Here is a 24162-nt window from a genome sequence, read left to right as displayed (position 1 = left end):
GGTGTTGCTGCTGCCTGTCCTTATTGATTACAGTCAAAGATCCAGTTGCAAAGGGAAATGTTAACTCCCTAGTCTAGGAGTTTGCAGGAATTATAGTATTGAAGGTGAAGCCGTAGCTGATATACAATATCTAACATTACTGTCCAGGTGCTTCAGAGAAGAATGTAAAGTCAGGGAGATGGCATAGGTTTAAGGTAAGAGGGGAAATTGTGGGGCAATTTTTTTACACAAAGGATGGTGTGTATGTGGAATGATCTGTAGGAGCAGGGGTTCCCAACCTGGGGTCCACAGACCTCTCAGTTTATGGTAGAGGCCCCTTGTATAAAAGAAGTTTGGGTACCCCTGTGTTAGAGGAAGTGGTGAACCAGGTACAATTAAAAACTTCTAAAAGTCAGTCAGATAGGTGCATGGCAAGGAAAGACTTAGAAGGTTATAGGTAAAATCTGGAACGTGGAATTAGCTTGGAATGGGCATCCTGGTCAGTACTGACCAGTTGGGCCGAAGCACCTGTCTCCATGTTTGACAGCATGCGCTACAGCTCTACTAGATAGATGGGAAAAATGCTTGAAAGTTGATCCCCCTGCCTAATAAGTGCAAAATCAATTATCAGAGTCTCAAAGTAAGAGATACTTTCTTTAAGATTGAGATGAGGTGACATTTCTTCAAATGTTGGCATATCTTTTGATTTCTTTACCCTGCAGGGCTGAAAATCCCCAGTTAATGGTCAATGGTTTATTCTTGTGGCAAGTTGTGAAATACATTGAGAAGATTTATTTTGCAATGCCCTCCAGATAGATCATTCTAAACAAAAGTACACAAAGGGAAACCAGTAACAGGTGCAGAATATAGTGTTACAATCAGAGAAAGCACACTGTAGGTAGAAAATAGGGTGCAAGAGTCATATCAAGCTAGACTGAGCAATCAACAATCTATTATCATTCAAGAGGACCATTGAAGAGTCATATAACAGGATAGAAGCATCTACTGTTTAATCCCCTCCAGAGATGCTGCTTGATTTGCTGTAATTCCCCAGAATTTTGTGTGTTGCTCAAGAATGATCGCATCCACAGAATGTCGCGTTTAGGCTAGAAGGCATTCTTCTGTCTTTACGATTTGTGTTCTGGAGCTTTTCTATATTACATTCAAAGCAGTGGTTAGATTTCTGGATATTAGAGAAATTAAAGGACATGGGGCATATGTGGATCAGCCATGGTCTTGCTGAATGGCAGAACATCCTGTTTCAAATTTGAGCAGAATAAAAAAAAACTTAAGGGTAAAGAAATCCTTGCAGACTTAAGCAACACACATCAAAATTGCTGGTGAACGCAGCAGGCCGGGCAGCATCTCTAGGAAGAGGTACAGTCGACGTTTCAGGCCGAGACCCTTCGTCAGGACACGGCCTGAAACGTCGACTGTACCTCTTCCTAGAGATGCTGCGCGGCCTGCTGCATTCACCAGCAACTTTGATGTGTGTTGCTTGAATTTCCAGCATCTGCAGAATTCCTCGTCCTTGAAGACTTAAGGAGTTTTGTGAAGTCATTGGTGAACCTGTAATTTCTGCACCATTAATAGTTTCGTAATACCTGCCCAAATCTGCCTGCACGTTGCAATTATGATAATTTTCTTTAGGCATGGAAAATTCGATCACAGAAAGGAGTGATGGAAAGCTGCAGCCTGCCGTGCTCTGTGACAACTTTGCAGCTTCACTGGAGTGCCCCTCCTCCCCGAGTTCGCCCCCGCTCCGCTCTGCCCTGTGCGAGAAGAGCGGCTGAGGCAGGAGTAGCGCAAACTCTGCTCTTGGCTCCGTGACGTTTGGCTCTGCGCACAATCGGCGTGAGGCGGTGCGTGGTGAGAGCGCGCCGTGTCTGCAGCCTTCACTTTTCAGGCGCAATAGCAAGAGTATGACCTTTCAAAGGTGAAAGCGGAGAAGTGTTGTAAGAAGCAGATTCTGCCTCGCCTGCAGAATTAGCCGCGGCGGGGGGAAGTCGGACTGGATTTGCAGCTTCTGTGAGCCCCCGGTCTGCCCTGCCAGCTGGGATTTTACAATCGACAGGGCCCGGGAGCGGATTGCCGCCGTTGTTGTGGATGTCAGCGCGTAGTCCCGACAGGTATGCGCTCCCGATACACTTCAGAGCACCCTAGGTTTGTCCGTAAGTGTTGTTACCCCTGATTGCGTAAAGCGTCTGTTATTTATATCCCGAACGGGGGCGTTGAACTCGAGCATTTGTACGCCAGCTGCAATTCATCATGGGATTTGTAGTCTTCACGACAGTTTTTCTATTTAGACGCCACCTGTTAGCATCGAGGATAGTTTGATTCGACCAGTAATACAAATGATTTTAATTCTTTGGTTCCAATCACATTTGTATGTTGATCATGGTTCAAAAATAGGAAATAAATATTTGTTTTGGTGTAAACGTACATATCTAGGGTATTTATATGTCATACGGCATGATGTTGGTGCTTGCTTGTATTGGGCGAGCAGTAGTTGTGCTGTCGGGAGGCTTGGCACTTAATGGGACGATTGAAAACATTTAAATAAACACGAGAGAGAGAGAGGGAAGAATGGAGTGTGGAGCTACCTTTTGGGCTACAAATAATATTCCAACGGAATGTTAGCAATAAGCAACTATACAATGTAACAAAGATAACAGATCCAGTATCGGTCGTAGGAAATAATATTACCCAAACTAGAATCATAAAGCGTAAAGCACACCGACACCAAACACCCATTTACACATCCCATTTTTATTCTCTTCCCATTACCATCAGATACTACCACTCACACACAAGAGAAAGCCTGAAGATGCTGGAAATCAAAAGTAACACACACAATGCTGGAGAAACTCAGCAGGACAGGCAGTATCTATGGAAAAGGGTAAACAGTCGAGGTTTCGGACCGAGACTGTTCATCAGGACCACAGAGGATTGTACCACCCACCTACTCCCTATTAGCAGTTTTATCTACCAACCTGCATGTCTTTGGGGTGTGGAATGAATCTAATTGAGTTTAAAAAGTGTATGTGGAGACACACCACACACAGTACCCAAGGTTATAACTGATCTGATCATTCAGAGTAAATGCAGAGAAAAAATAAATTGACTGGAGATTTGTAAAGGAAAACACAAATATAGTTAAGAGCAGGAGAATGAGACTAACCAGACAGCTCCTTCAAATAATCTGGCATAGTTACACAAAATGAATGGCTTCCTTGTTGGGTCTGTTTCCAATTAGTGTTTACATCTCTCACTATAGTTGCCCCCAGAGACTTGAGAAGTCTGCCCAGCCTGAAAATGCAATGGGTGATTTTTAATTTCCACATACACTGGGCGAAGTAAACAGCTTAATCATAAAGAAAGTGCATTTCTGGAATGCCTTTGGAATATTTTTATGGAACACTACTTTGGAGTTCCAAAAGGTTGCACCAGATTTAGAAGTCAACAATTGTTTATTAATAATTGAAGCTCACGACCACAACTATCACCCTTTTTTTGGTGCTAAATTTGAAATGTAAAACTTGTCACTAATGAAAGTGTATTTAAATAAGACATATAATATACATTGACAATCACTAACTGGCTGAATTGCTAAATGTTAACTTTTTAAAAAAACTCATAAAAGATTGAGTGAACTTTATTTTAATTAAATGACCATAGGGAAACCGGGTTGAGGTGTTTGAATAAACATCACTCAAACATAAGGCAAGCAGGTGATAATTCAATGATTAAAATAAAAATGTGATGTATGATTTTATCTGTTTTGATTTGTATGCAATATTCCTCTGGGATGTTTACAAATTTGGATCACTAACATAGATTGTGCACCCCTTATCTGAAATTCCAAAATCTGAAAACCTCCAAAATGAGAATTTTTTTTTGGCTGCTGACATGAGGCCACAAATTCCCACAAATGGCAAATTTCCACAAAGCACTGCAGAGGTTCCCAGATGATGCACGGGTCTCTGTGCACCACAGACAGTTCTGAGAAGTGACCTGATATGTAATGAACAGAAGTTAATGAAAAATAGAAAAACACTGCATAAAATGAAACAGGAAGATCTCGAGCGTGTATAGAAAGAGTGGATTCATCTGTGTTCTATGCTGATCGTGAAACAAGTAAAAAATCTATCACAACGAACTGAAAATTGAAAGGTAATTATCAATCTTCTGCAGGCTGGTTGCAGAAGTTTAAGAAGAAGCGCAGCATTAAGTTTTTAAAGATTTGTAGTTATAAAGCATCTATTGATCATGAAGCAGCAGAGAAATTCATTGAGTTTGCCAAGATTGTCGCTGATGAAAATCTAACACACTGAACAGCTGCATCAGTATATATGCGTGGTGAACAACTGTAAGACAAACTTTGCTTACTGGTAGCACGTAAATTCAGAGTAGGGAATGATGGCAATGCCAAACAACCACTGACTGGGTGGCCAAGGTAGTGATAGTTTACCTTTCTGATGGTTCAAGGTACACAATTTCCATGCACAAAATTTTAAAAAATATTGTGCAAAACTACCTTCTGTATACCTAATGTAAATGGATTTTATTTTTAGAGTTGGGTCTCATTCCCAAGTTATCTCATTATATAGATGCAGATATTCCAAACTCCAGGAAAAAAATTGGAATCTGAAACACTTCTGGTCCCAAGCATTTGAGATAAGTGGTGTTCAATCTGTATGAGAAAATTACTAATATGGTAACAAGGTTAATTAGCTTCAATTTTGTTTTCAAGAATGGAAACAAATTAACTTAGTTACCTTTTTGGCAAGTTTTGGGGGACCATTTTGGATTGATACCTTTTTTGTATTGCTACTTTTGCATTGATCCCTTCAACAAAGTATGATTCTTAGAAGAATATTGGAGTCAGTTGATTACATAGGCAGTACGAAAGCCAGAGTTTAATGAGTTATATACCAACCGTTGAAATTAACTATTAAAATTGTAATTCACATTAAAGCCATAGATTTCAGTTAATCTAACTGCAGAACTCAATAATTTCAGGGGCAAGATTTCAACAAACATGCATTTTCTGAATGTAATGCAATAAATGGCACTGGCTACGTCCAGAACAAGTTAAGGACCTGACCCTGTTGTCCAGGAATGTGACATAGCTATCTTTTACTATGCTGTAGTCCAGTCAATTCATTTGCTATTTCACAGATTGAAAGGAAACAATAACTTAAATTTCAGATTTTTTTGGAGGTCAGTTGATCTGGATTGGAATCATTGAGTTCAGATCTGAACATGGTGACTGGAGAGATTAAATTTTTGCCTGGATGAAAAGATACTATCAGTTTTGACAATTATGAGAGTTCCAGATTGTTTAAACCCACTGTGGCTGTGGTGTCCTCCAGGGAATGGAATTTGCCTGATTTGGCATACATGAAACTCCAATCCCATGCCAGTGTGGTCCATTTTTGTAACTGGTTTAACAAGCTACTCGTCTATCAAATTTCTACAATAAACTGTCATAAGAATAAAACTAAAGCTGTTATCATTGCCCTGGTTACATTGTGTAGGCTGCAACATTTGCATGACTGATATTAGGCACTCTATTCTGGGTTCTGCCTGGTGAAGAGATTACTAGGTGAATAGATAAAGGGATGCTCTCAAAGCATTGTTGAAGCTCAGTTAACCCTAGGGAAATCAACCTCTTAACCATTTGCGTACATACTGGTTGCATCGTGGAAACACTAATGCCCAAAAATGGAGAATCCTACAAAAAGTGGTGGACACAGCCCAGTCCATCACAGGCAAAGCACATCTGGAAGCATCATCACAGGCCCCTACCATCCAGGCCATGCTGTCTTCTTACTGCTGCCATTGGGATGGATGTACAGGAGCCTTGGGTCCCACACCACCAGGTTCAGGAAAAGTTATTACCCTACAACTATCAGGCCCTTGAACCAGTGTGGATAACTTCACTCACCTCAACTCAGAACTTTCAAGTATTCGACAACTCACGTTCTCAGTGTTATTTATTTAGTTATTTATCACGTTTTGCCTTCTTTTGTACCTTGGTTGTTTATCAATCTGTGTGTGTAGTTTTTCATTGATTCTGTTGTATTTCTTTGTTGTTCTGTGAAGGTCTGCAAGAAAATGAATCTCGATGCACCATATGGTGACATATAGAAGTTTGATAATGAATTTAATTTGACTTAGGCTCTTAGGCATAGCACTTTAGTGTTGTGGCTTGATGTGTCTTATGAAGTCAATGTAGAAGCAGCAGACTCTCCAGAAGATGGCAGTTGATGGGTGACTGGGCAGGTGGATGGGTAACTTGCGACATTGTCCACTATTTCTGTTATTTCTGCCTCTGTGCTCTTGGTCCATGGACCCCATTTGGAATACTCTTTCTCCACCTTGAGTGGTTATGGGCCAGATATTCCCAGGAATAAATATGAATGCTACAATTCTTCAAGCATTGAGCATACCTTTGAAACTTCGAGTCATATACCACAGAAACAGACCTTTCAGCCTATCTTATCCATGCTGGCCGAGATATCTGTATGAGCTGGTCCCATTTGCCTTCGAGCCACCCAGTAATCTCGCGCCATGGCAGATCTCAGAATAGAATCTGATGTCAAATATGCAGATAATGTGACTTACTCAGTGCCAGCTGATAGTATAACTAGTGCCTTATACTAGTGTCTCACCGATATACAGGAGGCCATAATGAGTCCCATCCTCCTGCCATCCCACCAGGGATAGGGTTCCTCTTGTCCTCACCTACCACATGATCAGCCTCCAAGTCCAGCACATAATTCTCTGTAACTTTCACTATCTCCAACGGGATCCCACCGCCAAGCACAACTTTCCTTCCCCCACTCCTCCAAATTTCTGCTTTCTGTCGGGATCACTCCCTACATGATTCCCTTGTCCATTCGTCCCTACCCACTGATCTCCCTCCTGGCATTTATCCATGCAAGTGGAACAAGTGCTACTCATGCCCAAGCACCTCCTCCCTCACTACCATTCAGGGCCCCATTCAGTCCTTCCGGATGAGGCAAAACTTCGCTTATGAAACTGTGGTCATCCACTGTATCTGGTGGTCCCGGTGTGGCCTCCTGTATATCAGTGAGACCTGATATAGATTGGGAGACTGCTTCACCGAGCACCTACACTCTATCCACCAGAAAAAGCAGGATCTCCCAGTGAAGACCCATTTTAATTCCACTTCCCATTCTGACATGTCAGTCCATGGCCTCCTCTACTGTCACGATGAGGCCATACTTAGGTTGGAGGGGCACCTTCTGGGTAGCTTCCAGCCTGATGGTACGAACGCTGATTTCTCAAACTTCTGGAAATGCCCCCTCCCCCCCCTTCACCATTCTCCATTCCCATTTCCCTCTCTCACCCTATCTACTTAACTGCCCCTCACTTCCCTCTGGTGTTCCTCTCCTTTCACTTTCTTCCATGACCTTCAGTCTTTTCCTGTCAGATTCCCCCTTCTCCAGCCTTGTCTGTCTTTCACCAATCAACTTCCCAGCTCTTTATTTCACCCCTCCCTCATCCCCCTTCTCCTGGTTTTACCTATTGCCTTGTGGTTCTTCCTCCCCTTGCCCCACCTTCTTACTCCGACTCCTCATCCTTTTTGCTCCAGTCCTGATGAAGGGTCTTGACCCAAAATGTTGACTGTACCCTTTTCCATAGCCACTGCTTCACCTGCTGAGTTCCTCCAGCTTTTCCAGTGTGTGTTTCAGTGAATTAGCTGCTATGTTAAAGGACAGACTGTGATCTCAGAATCTCATCTAAGGAGTTGGTGCAGGAGGGAGGACATCAGATTTCTGGATCATTGGGCTCTCTTCCAGGGAAGATAGGACCTGTACAGAAGGGACGGTTGGTCCCTGAACTGGAAGGGGACTAGTGGGAAGGTTTGCAAGTGTTGCATGATTAAAACTCGAGCTGCAAAGGGATGGGACCCAGAATGCTAGAACAAGGGGTGGGGTGGCTGTGGAGAAAGATGGTAAGCTTACATACAAGGTTAGGAATCAAAATGTTGAGCATGTTGGGACTAATGTTGTGAGCTGTATATATTTCAATGCAAGGAGTACTGTAGGAAAGGCCGATGAGATTGGAGCATGGATCAGCATGTAGAATTATGATACTGTAGCCATTAGTGAGACTTGGATGCAGGAAGGGCAGCACTGGCAGCTCTATGTTCTGGAGTTTGTGTTTAAGGCATCATAGAGTTGGAGGCATTAAAGGAAGGGAGGTGGCATTACTCGTGGCAGTGCTCAGTTAGGACAGACTGGAGCGCTAATCCAGTGAGGCTTTATGGCTAGAACTAACGTATAAGAAAGGTACAACCATGTTAACAGGATTATATTGTAGAACACCCAGCAATCTGCGGCATTTAGAGGAGCAAATTTGTACAGAGGTTGCAGACTGCTGCAAGAAACATAAGGTTGTTATAGTAGGTGATTTTAACTTCCCACATATTGACTGGGGCTCCCATACTGTAAAAGGATTAGATGGTAACGAATTTGTCAAGTGTGTTCAGGAAAGTTTCCTTAATCAGGACATTGAAGTCCCAACTACAGAGAAGGTGATACTGGATCTCCTATTAGGGAATGAGACAGAAGATTTGTGTCATAAACTTCTAGAAATCATAATTTCAAGGCAATTATGGAAAAGGATAGGTCTGGTCCTTGGGATGAGATTCCAAGTTGGAGATGGTATCAGAAAGAGTCTGGCAAGTGTGAATTGGGACAGACTATTTTCTGGCAAGGGTGCTCTTGGTAAGTGGGAGGCCTTCAAAAGGGAGAGTTTTGAGAGTACAGAGTTTGTATGTTAGAGTAAAAGGCAAGGATAAGGTTTATGGAACCATGGTTTTTGAGAGATATGGAGGCCTTGGTTAAGAAAAAAAGGGATGCATAGCAGGTATAGACAGGCAGGAACAAATGAAATACTTGAGTTGCAGAAATGCAGGTGGTCTAAAAGAAGGCATGAGGTTGCTGCAGCAGATAGGTGAAGCAGAACCCTAGGGGCTTCTACACAAATGTATTAAGAGCAAAAGGATAGCAAGGGACAGATTTGGTCCGCTGGAAGATCAGAGTGGTAATCAATGTGTGGAACTGAAAGAGGTGGGGGAGATCTTAAATGGATTTTTTTGCATCCGTATTTATTTGGGAGACGGACAGTGTCTGTAGATGTCAAGAAATGCAGCAGGGAGGTCATGGAACTATACATATGGGGGGGGGGGGGGAAGTGTTTGCTGTCTTGAGGCAAATTAAAGCTGATAAATCTCCAGTGTCTGACAAGGTGCTTCCTTAGACCCTGCGGGAGGCTAGTGCAACAATTAAAGAGGCTCTAGCACAGATATTTAAAACATCCTTAGCCATGCGTGAAGTGCCAGTGGATTGGTGCACAGCTGACATTGTTCAGTTGTTTAAGAAAGGTTTTAAGAATAAGCCAGGAAATGGTGAGCCTGACATCAGCGGTGTGAATGTAATTGGAAGGCGTTCTAAGAGACCAGATATACTGTATATATATCTGGATAAATAGGGTCTGATTAGGGTTAGTCAACATGACTCTTTTCTTGGTATATTGTGTCTAACCAATCTTCTAGTACCAGGAAAGTTGATGAAGGCAGGATAGTGGACGTTGTCTACATAGACTTTAGCAAAACCTTTGACAAAGTCCTGCGTGGGAAGTTGGTCAAGAAGGTTCAGCGGCTTGGCATTCAAGATGAGGTAGTAAATTGGATTAGATGTTGGCTTCACGGGAGAAGCCAGAGAGTAGTAGTAGTTGATTGGCTCTCTGTCTGGAGACATGTGACTAGTGGTGTGTTGCAGGGATCGGTGCTGAGTCTGTAGTTGCTTGTCATCTATGTCAATGTTCTGGATGATAATGTGGTGAACTGGTTCAGCAGATTTGCAGATGATACCAAGAATGGGGGTGTAGTGGACAGCAAGGAAGGCTATTGTGGCTTGCAGCGCAATCTGGACCAGCTGGAAGAATGGATTTAAAAATGGCAGATGGAATTTATTACAGACAAGTGTGAGGTGTTGAAAGAACTAACCAGGGTGAACGGTAGGGCACTGAGGAGTGCGGTAGAACAGAAGGATCTGGGAATATAGATAGACAATTTCTTGAGAGTGGCGTCACAGACAGATAGGGTCATAAGGACACATTGGCCTTCATAAATCAAAGTATTGAGTACAGGAGTTATGCTGAAATTGTATAAAACATTGGTGAGACCTAATTTGGAGTACTGTGTGCAGTTTTGATCACCTACCCACAGGAGAGAGATAAATAAAGTTGAAAGAGGCACAGAAAATTTACAAGGATATTGCTGGGACTTGAGGTCCCAAGTTATAGGGAAAGATTGAATTGGTTAGGACTTTATTCCCTAGAATGTAGAAAATTGAGGGGAGTTTTGAGAGAGGTATACTAAATTATGAGGGGAAAGATAGGGTAAATGCAAGCAGGCTTTTTCCACTGAGGTGTGAGACTACAACTAGAGGTTATGGGTTAAGGGTGAAAGGTGAAATGTTTAAGGGGAACATGAGGGGGATCTTCACTCAGAAGGTGATGAGAGTGTGGAACGAGCTGCTGCACAAGTGGTGGATCTGGAGTCGATTTTGACATTTAAGGGAAATTTGTGTAGGTATATAGATGGAAAGGGTATGGATGGTGCAGGTGCAAGTCAAGATCTAGGCAGATTAATGGTTCGGCATGGATTAGATGGGTTGAAACTTTAAAAAGTTTGTCTGTTTGGCAAGGTAAGTGGGTGAGTAGACACATTTTTCCTGTTTCATTCGTGTAGAATTAGATAGCATGCCTGCAGGGTTAGTGCTTTGTTCAGGGTGTCAGATGTGGGAATCCTGGGAGACTTCCAGCCTCCCTGATGGCCACATCTGCGCCAGGTGCACCGAGTTGCAGCTCCTCAGAGACCGTGTTAGGGATCTGCAGCTGCAGCTTGATGACCTACTGCTTATTAGGGAAAGTGAAGAGGTGATAGACAGGAGCTACAGGGAGGTAGTCATCCCTAGGCTACAGGAGTCAGAACACTGGGTCACTGGCAAGAGAGGGAAGGGAAATGCCCGGATAGTGGAAAGCACCCCTATGGCTGTCCCCCTCAGCAACAAATATCTTGTTCTGGATGCTGTTGAGGGGGATGACCTGGTGGGGGACGCCCACGGTGACCGGGTCTCTGGCACTGAGCCTGGCGCTGTTGTGCAGGAGAGAAGGAGGGTGAAGAGAAATGCGGTAGTCGTGGGGGATTCCATAGTCAGGGGAACACACAGGAGATTCTGTGAGCCTGACAGAGATACCCGCATGGTGTGTTGCCTCCCAGGTGCCAGGGTACGGGATGTCTCGGATCGGGTCCTGAATATTCTAAAGGGGGGGGGGTGAGCAGCCAGTTGTCTTGGTACATGTTGGTACCAATGACATAGATAGGACAAAGGAGGAGGTCCTGAAGAGAGATTTCCAGGAGTAGGGAAGGAAGCTGAGAAGCAGGACCTCCAGGGTAGTAATCTCGGGATTGCTACCTGTGCCACGTGCTAGCGAGGGCAAGAGTAATCGGATCAGGCAGATGAATGCCTGGCTGAGAGACTGGCGTAGGGGGCAGGGCTTCAGATTCTTGAATAATTGGGATCTCTTCTGGGGGAAGTATGACCTGTTCAAAAAGGACAGGTTACACCTGAACCCGAAGGGGACCAATATCCTGGCGGGAGAGTTTAATAGAGCTGTTAGGGAGGGTTTAAACTAATTTGGCAGGGGGATGGGAACCGGAATTATAGAGCGGAGGAAGGGGAAAACAAAAATAAATCTAAGATAGTGAGCAGTAAAGATGTCAGGAAAGACAGGCAGGTGATGGGGCAAATGTGTAGCCATTGGGATGAGTTGCAGTGCAATAAAGTTGCAGTGAAATCAAAGCAAAAAGTATCAAATACTGGTCTTAAGGTGTTGTACTTAAATGCACGCAGCATAAGAAATAAGGTGGATGATCTTGTTGTACAGCTACAGATTGGCAGGTATGATATTGTGGCCATCACTGAGACCTGGCTAAAGGATGCATGTCTCTGGGAGCTGAACGTCTAAGGATACACGGTGTATCGGAAGGATAGGAAGGTAGGCAGAGGGGGAGGCATGGCTTTATTGGTAAGAAATGATATTAAATCATTAGAAAGAGGTGATAAAGGATCGGAAGGTGCAGAATCTTTATGGGTTGAGCTAAGAAATAGCAGGGGTAAAAGGACCCTGATGGCAGTTATTTATAGGCCTCCAAACAGCTGCAGGGATGTGGACTACAAATTACAACTGGAAATAGAAAAGGCTTGTCAGAAGGGCAGTGTTATGATAATTGTGGGGGATTTTAATATGCGAGTAGATTGGAAAAATCAGGTCGGCACTGGATCTCAAGAGAGAGAATTTGTAGAATGTCTGCGAGATGGCTTTTTAGAACAGCTTGTTGTTGAGCCCACTAAGGGATCGGCTGTACTGGATTGGGTATTGTGTAATGAACCGGAGGTGATTGGAGAGATTGAGGTGAAGGAACCCTTAGGAGGCAGTGATCATAACATGATTGAGTTCACTGTGAAATTAGAAAAAGAGAAACCGAAATGTGATGTGTCGGTGTTTCAGTGGAGTAAAGGAAACTACAGTGGCATGAGAGAGGAACTGGCCAAAGTTGACTGGAAAGAGACACTGGTGGGAAAGACGGCAGAGCAGCAGTGGCTGGAGTTTATGCGAGAAATGAGGAATGTGCAAGAAAGGTATATTCCAAAAAAGAAGAAATTTTCGAGTGGAAAAAGGATGCAACCGTGGTTGACAAGAGAAGTCAAAGCCAAAGTTAAAGCTAAGGAGAGGGCATACAAGGAAGCAAAAATTAGTGGGAAGACAGAGGATTGGGAAGTCTTTAAAACCTTACAAAAGGAAACCAAGAAGGTCATTAAGAGAGAAAAGATTAACTATGAAAGGAAACTGGCAAATAATATCGAAGAGGATACTAAAAGCTTTTTCAAGTATATATAGAGTAAAAGACAGGTGAGAGTAGATATAGGACCGATAGAAAATGATACTGGAGAAATTGTAATGGGAGATGAGGAGATGGCAGAGGAACTGAACAAGTATTTTGCATCAGTCTTCACTGAGGAAGACATCAGCAGTATACCGGACACTCAAGGGTGGCAGGGAAGAGAAGTGTGCGCGGTCACAATTACGATAGAGAAAATACTCAGGAAGCTGAATAGGCTAAAGGTCGATAAATCTCCTGGACCAGATGGAATGCACCCTCGTGTTCTGAAGGAAGTAGCTGTGGAGATTGCGGAGGCATTAGCGATGATCTTTCAAAAGTCGATAGATTCTGGCATAGTTCTGGAGGACTGGAAGATTGCAAATGTCACTCCGCTATTTAAGAAGGGGGCAAGGAAGCAAAAAGGAAATTATAGACCTGTTAGCTTGACGTCGGTGGTTGGGAAGTTGTTGGAGTCGATTGTCAAGGATGAGGTTACAGAGTACCTGGAGGCATTTGACAAAATAGGCAGATCCTTAAAGGAAAATCCTGCCTGACAAACCTATTACAATTTTTTGAGGAAATTACCAGTAGGCTAGACAAGGGAGATGCAGTGGATGTTGTACATTTGGATTTTCAGAAGGCCTTTGACAAGGTGCCACACATGAGGCTGCTTAACAAGATAAGAGCCCATGGAATTACAGGAAAGTTACATACGTGGATAGAGCGTTGGCTGATTGGCAGGAAACAGAGAGTGGGAATAAAGGGATCCTATTCAGGTTGGCTGCCAGTTACCAGTGGTGTTCCACAGGGATCAGTGTTGGGGCCACTTCTTTTTACATTGTACATCAACGATTTGGATTATGGAATAGATGGCTTTGTGGCTAAGTTTGCTGACGATACGAAGATAGGTGGAGGGGCCGGTAGTGCTGAGGAAACGGAGAGTCTGCAGAGAGACTTGGATAGATTGGAAGAATGGGCAGAGAAGTGGCAAATGAAGTACAATGTTGGAAAGTGTATGGTTATGCACTTTGGCAGAAAAAATAAACGGGCAGACTATTATTTAAATGGGGAAAGAATTCAAAGTTCTGAGATGCAACGGGACTTGGGAGTCCTCGTACAGGATTCCCTTAAAGTTAACCTCCAGGTTGAGTCGGTAGTGAAGAAGGCGAATGCAATGTTGGCATTCATTTCTAGAGGAATAGAGTATAGGAGCAGGGATGTGATGTTGAGGCTGTATAAGGCGCTGGTGAGACCTCACTTGGAGTACTGTGGGCAGTTTTGTTCTCCTTATTTAAGAAAGGATGTGCTGACGTTGGAGAGGGTACAGAGAAGATTCACTAGAATGATTCCGGGAATGAGAGGGTTAACATATGAGGAACGTTTGTCTGCTCTTGGACTGTATTCCTTGGAGTTTAGAAGAATGAGGGGAGACCTCATAGAAACATTTTGAATGTTAAAAGGCATGGACAGAGTGGATGTGGCAAAGTTGTTTCCCATGATGGGGGAGTCTAGTACGAGAGGGCATGACTTCAGGATTGAAGGGCGCCCTTTCAGAACAGAAATGCGAAAAAATTTTTTTAGTCAGAGGGTGGTGAATCTATGGAATTTGTTGCCACGGGCAGCAGTGGAGGCCAAGTCATTGGGTGTCTTTAAGGCAGAGATTGATAGGTATCTGAGTAGCCAGGGCATCAAAGGTTATGGTGAGAAGGCGGGGCAGGGGGACTAAATAGGATAAAATGGATCAGCTCATGATAAAATGGCGGCGCAGACTCGATGGGCCGAATGGCCTACTTCTGCTCCTTTGTCTTATGGTCTTATGGTCATTATAATTCATCAGCATTCTAGACAAAATGGTTCAGGAAAGCAGGAGCACCCTGAACATTGGAAGTTTGGTAACACCACTACTTATTACACTAGTAGCAACATGAGAGCCAGTACAACGAATTTCAGATCAGTTACTTGATCTTAAGATCAGACACTAATTTTATAGGATTATGACATTCTTTGATCATTACATAGTTGTTGTGAAGATAGCAAACTGGCCCTATACTCCATTTTGGAAGAATGAGAAGCAATCTCTTAAAAATGCGTAGTTTCTTTGGAATATTGGCAGGGGAGATGGAGAATTATTCACAAGATTTTACTGTTTTTGGCAGAAATAAGAAATATTTCCTCCCTGGGGCATTGGAGGCTCAGTAGCTGAGTGTCCAATATATTTTTAGATATTATAAGAAGCAAAGAATGTGAGGTCAGTGCAGGGGGTGGGGGTCAGTGAAGTGGCACTGGGCCAAATGATCAGTAGTGATCTTATTGAATGGCAGAACAGGCAAGAAGGGCCAAATAGTCTACTGCTATAATTTCTTATGTTCAGTTCTGCATGAGATGTTTTCAAAACTGTTCTTGTGCCTCAGTGAGAAAAGTTCATCTCCCACCCCACCATCCTCACCACATTCTACAGAGGTTGTATTGAGAGCATCCTGAGCAGCTGCATCACTGCCTGGTTCGGAAATTGCACCATCTCGGATCGCAAGACCCTGCAGTGGATAGTGAGGTCAGCTGAGAAGGTCATTGGGGTCTCTCTTCCCGCCATTACAGACATTTACACCACACGCTGCATCTGTAAGGCAAACAGCATTATGAAGGATCCCACGCACCCCTCATACAAACTCTTCTCCCTCCTGCCATCTGGCAAAAGGCACCAAAGCATTCGGGCTCTCACGACCAGACTATGTAACAGTTTCTTCCCCCAAGCCATCAGACTCCTCAATACCCAGAGCCTGGACTGACACCAACCTACTGCCCTCTACTGTGCTTATTGTCTTGTTTATTTATTGTAATGCCTGCACTGTTTTGTGCATTTTATGCAGTCCTGGGTAGGTCTGTAGTCTAGTATAGTGTTTGTGTTGTTTTACGTAGTTCAGTGTAGTTTTTGTATTGTTTCATGTAGCACCATGGTCCTGAAAAACGACGTCCCATTTTTACTGTGCACGGCAGCAGCAGTTACGGTTGAAATGACAATAAAAAGTGACGACTTGACTTGCTGAAAATCACACATGCAAAAAAAGTGCCGGTAACCCTAGTCAGGGAGTATCATTAGATGGAGAAACAAAGTTAACTGGGAGGGATCTTTGACCTGAAAAGTTATTTTTCTTTCCACTAAAGTTGTCTAACCTGATTTTTTTTTGCCCCTAGCAGTTAACTTTTCTGCCAAATCTCAAGATTGTAACTTGATCATGTAATCTAGTTTTGGTTAGTAACACAATTATCTGTCAGTATTCTTGAAGCCTACACTTTCTTCACTCTACTATCACCATGAAGTCCATGGACCAACCACTACTTAGTGTGGATTGCAAAAGAGTGCAGCAAGCACAACTCTTAAAATGAGGCACAAACCTGGTAAAACTACAACAAGGTTAAATATATGCTAATTCCATAAAGAATGCATCAGATCAAAAATTTGCAATCCTTCCCTTCCTTGATACTTTATACTTTATTGTCCCAAACAATTGATACTAGAACATACAATCATCACAGTGATATTTGATTCTGCGCTTCCCACTCCCTGAATTACAAATATTAAATACTAAAAATATTTAAAATAGTAAAAATGAGTAAATATTAAAATTTTAAATTATAAATCATAAATAGAAAATAGAATAATGGAAAGTACGGTATGAAAAAAACCGAGAGGCAGGTCCGGATATTTGGAGGGTACGGCCCAGATCTGGGTCAGGATCTGTTCAGCAGTCTTATGACAATTGGAAAGAAGCTGTTCCCAAATCTGGCCATACGAGTCTTCAAGCTCCTGAGCCTTCTCCCGGAGGGAAGAGGGACGAAAAGTGTGTTGGCTGGGTGGGTCGTGTCCTTGATTATCCTAGCAGCACTGCTCCGACAGCGTGCGGTGTAAAGTGAGTCCAAGGAAGGAAGATTAGTTTGTGTGATGTGCTGTGCCGTGTTCACGATCTTCTGCAGCTTCTTTCGGTCTTGGACAGGACAACTTCCATACCAGGTTGTGATGCACCCTAGAAGAATGCTTTCTATGGTGCATCTATAAAAATTAGTGAGTGTTTTACGGGACAGGCCAAATTTCTTTAGTTTTCTCAGGAAGTAAAGGCGCTGGTGGGCCTTCTTGGCGGTGAACTCTGATATGAGTGGTAGTTAATGACTTAATGGAGATTCTGTGAATAACTGAATAACTAGTCGGCTGGTGGCGCAGTGAGATCAGCGCCAGGCTCGAGAATGGAGGTTCCCGGGTTCAATCCAGTGACAGACTGCTCCTGAGCACGCTCTCTGTCCGTGCTGGGTTGATGTCGAGCTCGCAACTCGACCTCGTAAAAACAAACACTGCCACCTCCAGTTTAAATTCCCACGCGGAATATTGTGGAGGATCAAATACCCATACACATACCCCTACCCAACTGTATTCGCAACAATGGCATAGTTCAGTAATCATGTGCATAAGAAAAGGGTGATTTGCATCTGTATACTTCTAAATGTCTTCCATCTTGGTCTACTGCTGAGATTCTCACCAAAGCAGTAAATATAACTCACTCTATAAGCTCATTAAATGTCCTGATGTACCAAAAGTTTATAGGCTTTAACATCATCCTGACAGTCATGCTCTCATACCAACAGCATTCTGACCAAGCTGTACACCGACAATGCTAGCATATACCTGAAAACATTGACTATTTCTTGGGTATGTTTTTCAAAATTACATGATTGACTCCTGTTTGTTCAGTTATGGTGCCATCAGCCTACCATCAAATGGGAGTAATTGAAAGTACCAAGAGTGCAAGAGAAAATGCATGTAATACAAAGAAGTCTAATTTAGCAGTAGCTTTTCACAACCTTGCTGTCTTGAATTATTTCACAGCCAATGAAGCACTCTTTTTCGGTAAATACATTTCCAAGTGATCAATTTTGTTTCTTGCTTGGCGTTTTCTGAAGAAGAAACAGGCTGTTTATTATCTTGGTGTTACGTTTAGTACCAAGTAAATGATCCCATCAGTGTCTCAGAGAAAGCTGCCTATTTTCACTTCTCTCCGCAATCCTCTTTGTTTCCCTTAAATTCGACTTGCTCAATGCTCTGCTGTCTCGCCTCCCACTCCATAAACATGAGATCATGGGAAACTCTGCTACCTGAGACATAATTCACAACAAATTCCCTTCATTTATCAGAGACAATGGAATACTGCTCAATCGAGCGATCTGGGAGTCCACTTAAGTGAAGTGTAAAATAAGCCTGCAGGTATATAATTAGGAAGGTTGGTCTCTTCTGCGCAGAGCACTTGAATCAAAAACATGTAAGTAGTCTTGCAACGTTTGGTGAATATTGCTCAACAGTTTTGCTCTCCATATTTGAGGAGGGATATATTTATATTGGAAACAGTTCAGAGAATGTTCAGTTGTTGATTCCTGGGATGAAGGGTTGTTTATGAGGGAAGATGGAGCAGATTGTGCCTGTACTCTCCGGAATTTAGAAGAATGGGGGGAGGGGTGATCTTATTGAAATGTTCAAGTTATGTTTAGACAGAGGCATGAATGGGCAGTGGAGGAGTGTCGATTATGTGCAGTTTAAATTGGCATCAGGACACAGACATTGTGGGCTGAATGGCCTTTTCCTTTGCTCTACTCTTCTGTGTTCCATGATTCTGAGGGCACTTGACAATGTAAGTGCTGAGAAAATATTTTCTCCCACGGTAGAATTAAGGAGAGTAATTTCGGAATAAAAGGTCTGGATTTTGAAATGGAGATGAGGAATTCAGAGTGCTGTAGAGACTAAACTGATGAACATATTCAAGATCAAGGTAGTTAGATGTTTGATTCATGGTGGAGATGAGCGTTATGGAGCTCAGTCTCAAAAGTAGAGTGGAGACCCAAGACCAGATGGTCAGTGAATGGTAGAACAACTCTAAGGGAACATGTACTCAACTCCTGCTTCTATTTCTGCACGACTAACTATTCTCATCCTTGTTTCCATATCTGGAGGGATGGCTGGATGGCTGGTATGGAGGGAAGGCTGGTACAGGGTGATGAGTTGGATGATCAGCCATGATCATACTGAATGGCGGTGCAGGCTCGAAGGGCCGAATGTCCTACTCCTGCACCTATTTTCTATGTCTCTATGTTTCTATGTTTCTCCATGGCCTCAACCTCCTTCATTGTCCTTTCCTATGTCTATGAGATATCAGCATTCTGAGCATCCTTAACTTTAAATACTCTAACACTAGTGTCTTAGCCATAAGCTGCTGAAGCTCCAGACAATGGAAATCCTTCCCTACTGCTTTCTGCATCTCTGCCTCCTTTGAAGATGTACCTTAAGACCCTTTTTTAAATCTAAGCCAGGGGTTCCCAAACTTTTTTTATGCCATGGACCAATGCCATTAAGCAAGGGATCAGTCGATCCCAGGTTGGGAGCCCCTCAGCACTCAGCCATTGCAGAAACATTTCCTTGTGTGGGTTGGTGTCAGTTTTTAGTAACTTCAAGAAAGTTTTTTTTCTATTTTCAGGATTAATTAAAATAACAAGCATGTAAGAAAGAAGATGTCAGTGGAACAAAGCAGAAAGGAAAACAAGCTGTAAGTTATAATATAAAAATATCAAGGTATATTTACATTTGTAATTGGATATGAATGATAATTTTGTATTAACTCATTTAGCAATAACAATATTAAGTTAATATTAATAATATTTTTTGAACAAACTACATTTGCCGTGAGTTTACAATACTGTGAGGAGCTATACTGTGTGAGATGGTCCTGTGTTCAAGGTATCAACGTTGAATATATCGTCATATGCACAGGTGCAATGAAAAACTTACTTGCAGTTAGCATCCCTTAGACTTGCTATTATTGAACGCAGGTGTCTCCATATTTTCAGCCTTGATTTGGGGATTGGGTGATTTTGGTCTGGAGAGGATTGCTTAAGTTTCTGGTCAGTAATCCCTAATTGTCTGTGGATTGTTAATAAAAATATAGTTGTTAATATTTTTATATGTATCTATCTTTCTGATCCTTAATATTTTACTGCCCATTTAAAGGCCACATAGAACCAACCTATACGTTGATTTTCCATCAACATTATGGCCTATCGTATATTCTCCTGATTACAATATTACATTCTTGGGCCTGGAAAAACTTCATCCTTTCGATTCAGGAAAATGGGGGAAAATTGTCAACTTTTTAAAAGGTATGCTTTGTTTTGAAGAATTTATTGTTTGAAGTATTTTGCAGATCAGATGAATTTTTAGTTAATCAATTTGCGCATAAATTCCATTTTGTTTGTCATTGTTTTACATTGAAATGAAGTTTATATTTGAGAGTATAGGACAGTGGATGATTGTAAGGCCACTTTATTAGGTACAGGAGTGTAATATGTGTGGTTTTCTGCAGCTGTAGCCTAACCACTTGGAGGTTTAATGTTTTGTGCATTCAGGATGCTCTTTTGCACACCACTGCAGTAAAGTGAAGTTGTTTGAGTTAGTGTTACCTTCCTGTCAGCTTGACCCAGACTGGCCATTCGCCTCTGACCTCTCTCATTAACAAGCCATTTTTGCCCACAGCACTACCGCTCACTGGATGCTTTTTGTTTTTCACGTCATTCTCTGTAAACACGAGAGACTGCTGAGTGTGAAAATGCCAGGAGGTCAGCTGTTTCTGAAATACTCAAAGCAACCTGTCTATTAGCAATGACCATGCCACGGTCAAAGTAACTTCAATCACATTTCTTCCCCATTCTGATATTTAGACTGAAGAACAATTGAACCTCTTGACTCTGCCTGCATGCTTTTATGCACTGAGTTGCTGCTACACGATTGGCTGGTTAGATACTTGCATTACTGTGCAGGTGTACCTAATAAAGTGGTCACTGAGTATATTTCTTTAGAGCAGGGGTGCCCAAAGTTTTCTTTAATGACAGGAATCAATACCATTAACCAAGGAGTCCATGGACTCCAGACTGGGACCCCTGCTCTAGAGGAAGAAGAACAGAAATAAAATTCTCTTGGTTAGAGTCGGTCTTTAAATGAATTTTTGAAGCATGTTTTTGTTAAAAATGTTCTGCAAGTCATTACATTTTGTATCTCTCATACTTATTTACTTTTTAGAAGAGATGATGATAAAGGATGAAACCATTATAAAAGCCTTAGAAGCACAGGAAGATGACCTATTAGTTGTGCACTCAAAGCGGTATCTCAATAAACTGAAGGTAACTTGATTTCAGTGCTTTCTTCATGTTTCTTATTTGTGCGTGGATTGAAAGCAATCCATTTGAATTAGATTGAAGTGATCAATATCCAGTTTATTGTTGTGTTTATCATGTGCCAAAACGTTAAAAACTATTGGTTATATATATATTACTTCATGCATTTGAAAAATAAAATATTAACAGAGATGGCTTTTTAAAGATTTTTTTTGTGCTCAGTTTTCTTTTATTCTGCCTTAATGTTTACAGGACATCAGAAGAGTCTAGCCTCTGAAAAATAAAATGTACTGAAAACAAACTCTTATTCCTGGTCAGTATTGTCTTTAGCCCAAAAATAGAACTAATTTTGTGTTTGTTTTGTAATCTCAGAGAAGCTTGAGAGAAGCTTACAGTGTTCCAGTGAACAGTAGAACATAATATCTGTTTTTTTTCCCTTGAGGTCTTTTTAAATAAATATAATTCCTTCAATTTATCTGTATTTATCTAATATTCTTCATTTCCCTTGTATTGAAAATGAAATCAAGAATCTACAATTAACCTACTAGTCGCCTGAAATTAAAATTGCAAACATCAAACATTGAATTCAAATTGGCCAGTTCTATATTTGATACATAACTGCATTTTATCAAGGAAAATTCAATTTAAAATTCAAAAATGCTATGTATTTATGGACTCCTGGTGACTTTTTTTTGCCTCAGTGCTGTTTATGCCATCTCTTAAAATTGAATCCTGCAGTATGGGTACATTTTCTCTTTTGTTTTTAATGTCATCTAGTTTTAACTTTGTAGTATACGTCACATATGAAGCACGATTTAACAAAGTGATGGTGGTTAAACTATATGCCTGGTCAATGTGAGTCACTTCAATAACTGCTTGGCAAATCTCTTTGTGCTCTTGAATCTACTTACTGTTTATTGCCTAGCTCTTCAGGTGCTACACTTGCCATTACATCATTGGTACTCCCGTCCCTCATTCCAGACCCAATCTTCTTTTACTTCCCACACAAAAAAAAACATAAGCATCATAAAAATTGTTTATGGGTTTGGGAGCTGGGGATTAGAGAGAGAATAAAGGAGAAAAGTGTGTTGTTGGGATAAATGTGACAGCAAAGTAAAAGCCTGTATAGCAGTGAAAAAGAAAGCAAAATATTAGGGAAATAAGGCACCATCAGAAAAGAGGAAAGGGACAGAATAGAAGGGGGAAAGAGGAAGATAAGGTTTCATCATTTGCAGTTTTATTCGTTACAATGACCACAGCATGTATGGGAAAAGAGAGTGAGGGGAGAAACACTGGGTTCACTATACCCCTCTTAGACCATAAGACATAGGAGCAGAATTAGGCTATTGGCCCATTGAGTCTGCCCCACCATTCAATCATGGCTGATCCATTTTCCCCTCCTCAACCCAGCTCCTGGCCTTCTCCCTGTAACCTCTGATGCCATGTCCAATCAAGAACCTACCAATCTCTGCCTTAAATACATCCAACAACCTGGCCTCCACAGCTGCCTGTGGTAACAAATTCCACAAATTCACCACCCTCTGGCTAAAAAAAATTCTGTTTTAAATGGATGCCCCTCTATTTTGAGGCTGTGCCCTCTTGTTCTAGACTTCCCCACCATGGGATACATCCTTGCCACATCTGCTCTGTCTAGGCCTTTCAACATTCGAAAGGTTTCAATGAGATCCCTCCCCCTTCTAAATTCCAGCAGGAGACCCAGAGCTATCAAACATTCCTCGTATGATAAGTCTTTTATTCCCGGAATCATTCTTGTGAACCTCCTCTGAACCCTCCCCAATGCCAGTACATCTTCTCTCAGATGAGGAGAGCCTTGTGTGATGAAGTGTTGGAATTAATAAATTGCAGAGTAGTCACTCAACAGTTGTGTATTCAATTTCACCATGCAGTCCTTAAATTGTCCATTACCCTTACTGGGATATAAACTGTCGACAGCAGCTCACCAGAATGCTCTGTCCTGGGCAGTTTTTCAACTGATGGGGTTGCTAGTCCATTCCTAACCCTCCTCTTTTTGCAGCTGGGCTTAGGACGTTTCATGGTGGAATTTTGTGGTCCTTAAGCTGAACTTCTAAGTCGTAATCTGTACCCTATAATGATAACTGAAACTAGTTCTGATGAATGGTCTTCAACCTATAGCACTACCTTCTGTATCCACAGATGCTGTTTGAATTGCTGTGTTTTTTCATCAAGAATGGAAGATTATGTTCAAAGTGTTCATGTGCCCTAGAGCAGTATATTTTCTTAAATAAATTATGAAACTCACTATGTTTTTGAAGGTTCCAGAGCCTGTTTGGATCCAGTCAGTTGATATCTCTTCTGTGGACTATCAGATTTTACACTGGTGTTGAAATCCAGGCTGAATGTGAAAAGTTCAAAGGGAAAATATGAAGGGAAATGAAGATCAGGGAAGGAAAATGAGAAAGAGGTAGGCAACAAATATAAGCAAATCCAAAAACGTCCTATTAGCATGTAAGCAAAGATTAGTGAAGAAAAAGATGTGTCCTATCATGAAAGAGGACTTCCAATTGAGTGAGAGGCTGAGATACTGAATATGTTGATCCTTATTAGGGAAGCTAATGCTGCTGGACTGCCAGCAAAGAATGCTCTGATTGAGTTGCTGGATGGGCTAACGATAGATGAGTCAGAACTTCAAGAAAGGTTTACATATATTGGTAAGTCACCCATTCCATATGTGGTTCAATATATGTTATTTGGGGAACGATGGAACAAATTCTGTGGCATTGGCCATAATTTTGCCTGAGGATTGGGAAAGTATATATGTTATGGCTTTACTCTTAAAAAAAATTGGTTTATGTTTAAGTCTAGCAGCTACAAGATGGTCAGTTCAAACTTGATGGTCCAAACTTTGAAAATAATATTCAGGGACAGAATATTTGGACAAATGTAGATTGATTAGGAAAAACCAGCATGGATTTATTGAAGGTGACATGTGTTTAGCTAATTTCGTCAACAAT

At 41.9% G+C, this 24162-nt stretch overlaps 1 protein-coding gene across 2 annotated transcripts in view; it reads left to right on the top strand.

Moving 5' to 3' along the window:
• The first annotated feature begins 1814 nt into the window (after positions 1-1814).
• The window catches only part of hdac11 (histone deacetylase 11), a 118931-nt gene continuing 96583 nt past the window's right edge, over positions 1815-24162 (top strand). Inside the window, exons 1-4 of one of the 2 annotated variants that reach the window (XM_063068132.1) lie at positions 1815-2108; positions 19480-19548; positions 20010-20158; positions 21075-21175. In XM_063068132.1, coding sequence (XP_062924202.1) covers positions 19514-19548; positions 20010-20158; positions 21075-21175 — 285 coding nt within the window. In that variant the 5' untranslated portion in view covers positions 1815-2108; positions 19480-19513. The remainder of the gene's footprint in view (positions 2109-19479; positions 19549-20009; positions 20159-21074; positions 21176-24162) is intronic. The other variant, XM_063068131.1, reaches the window with a different exon arrangement.

This window comes from Mobula hypostoma, chromosome 15, assembly GCF_963921235.1.
Source record: "Mobula hypostoma chromosome 15, sMobHyp1.1, whole genome shotgun sequence".
In the NCBI taxonomy this organism is placed as follows: domain Eukaryota; kingdom Metazoa; phylum Chordata; class Chondrichthyes; order Myliobatiformes; family Myliobatidae; genus Mobula; species Mobula hypostoma.
This window is presented reverse-complemented; position numbering and strand designations above follow the sequence as displayed.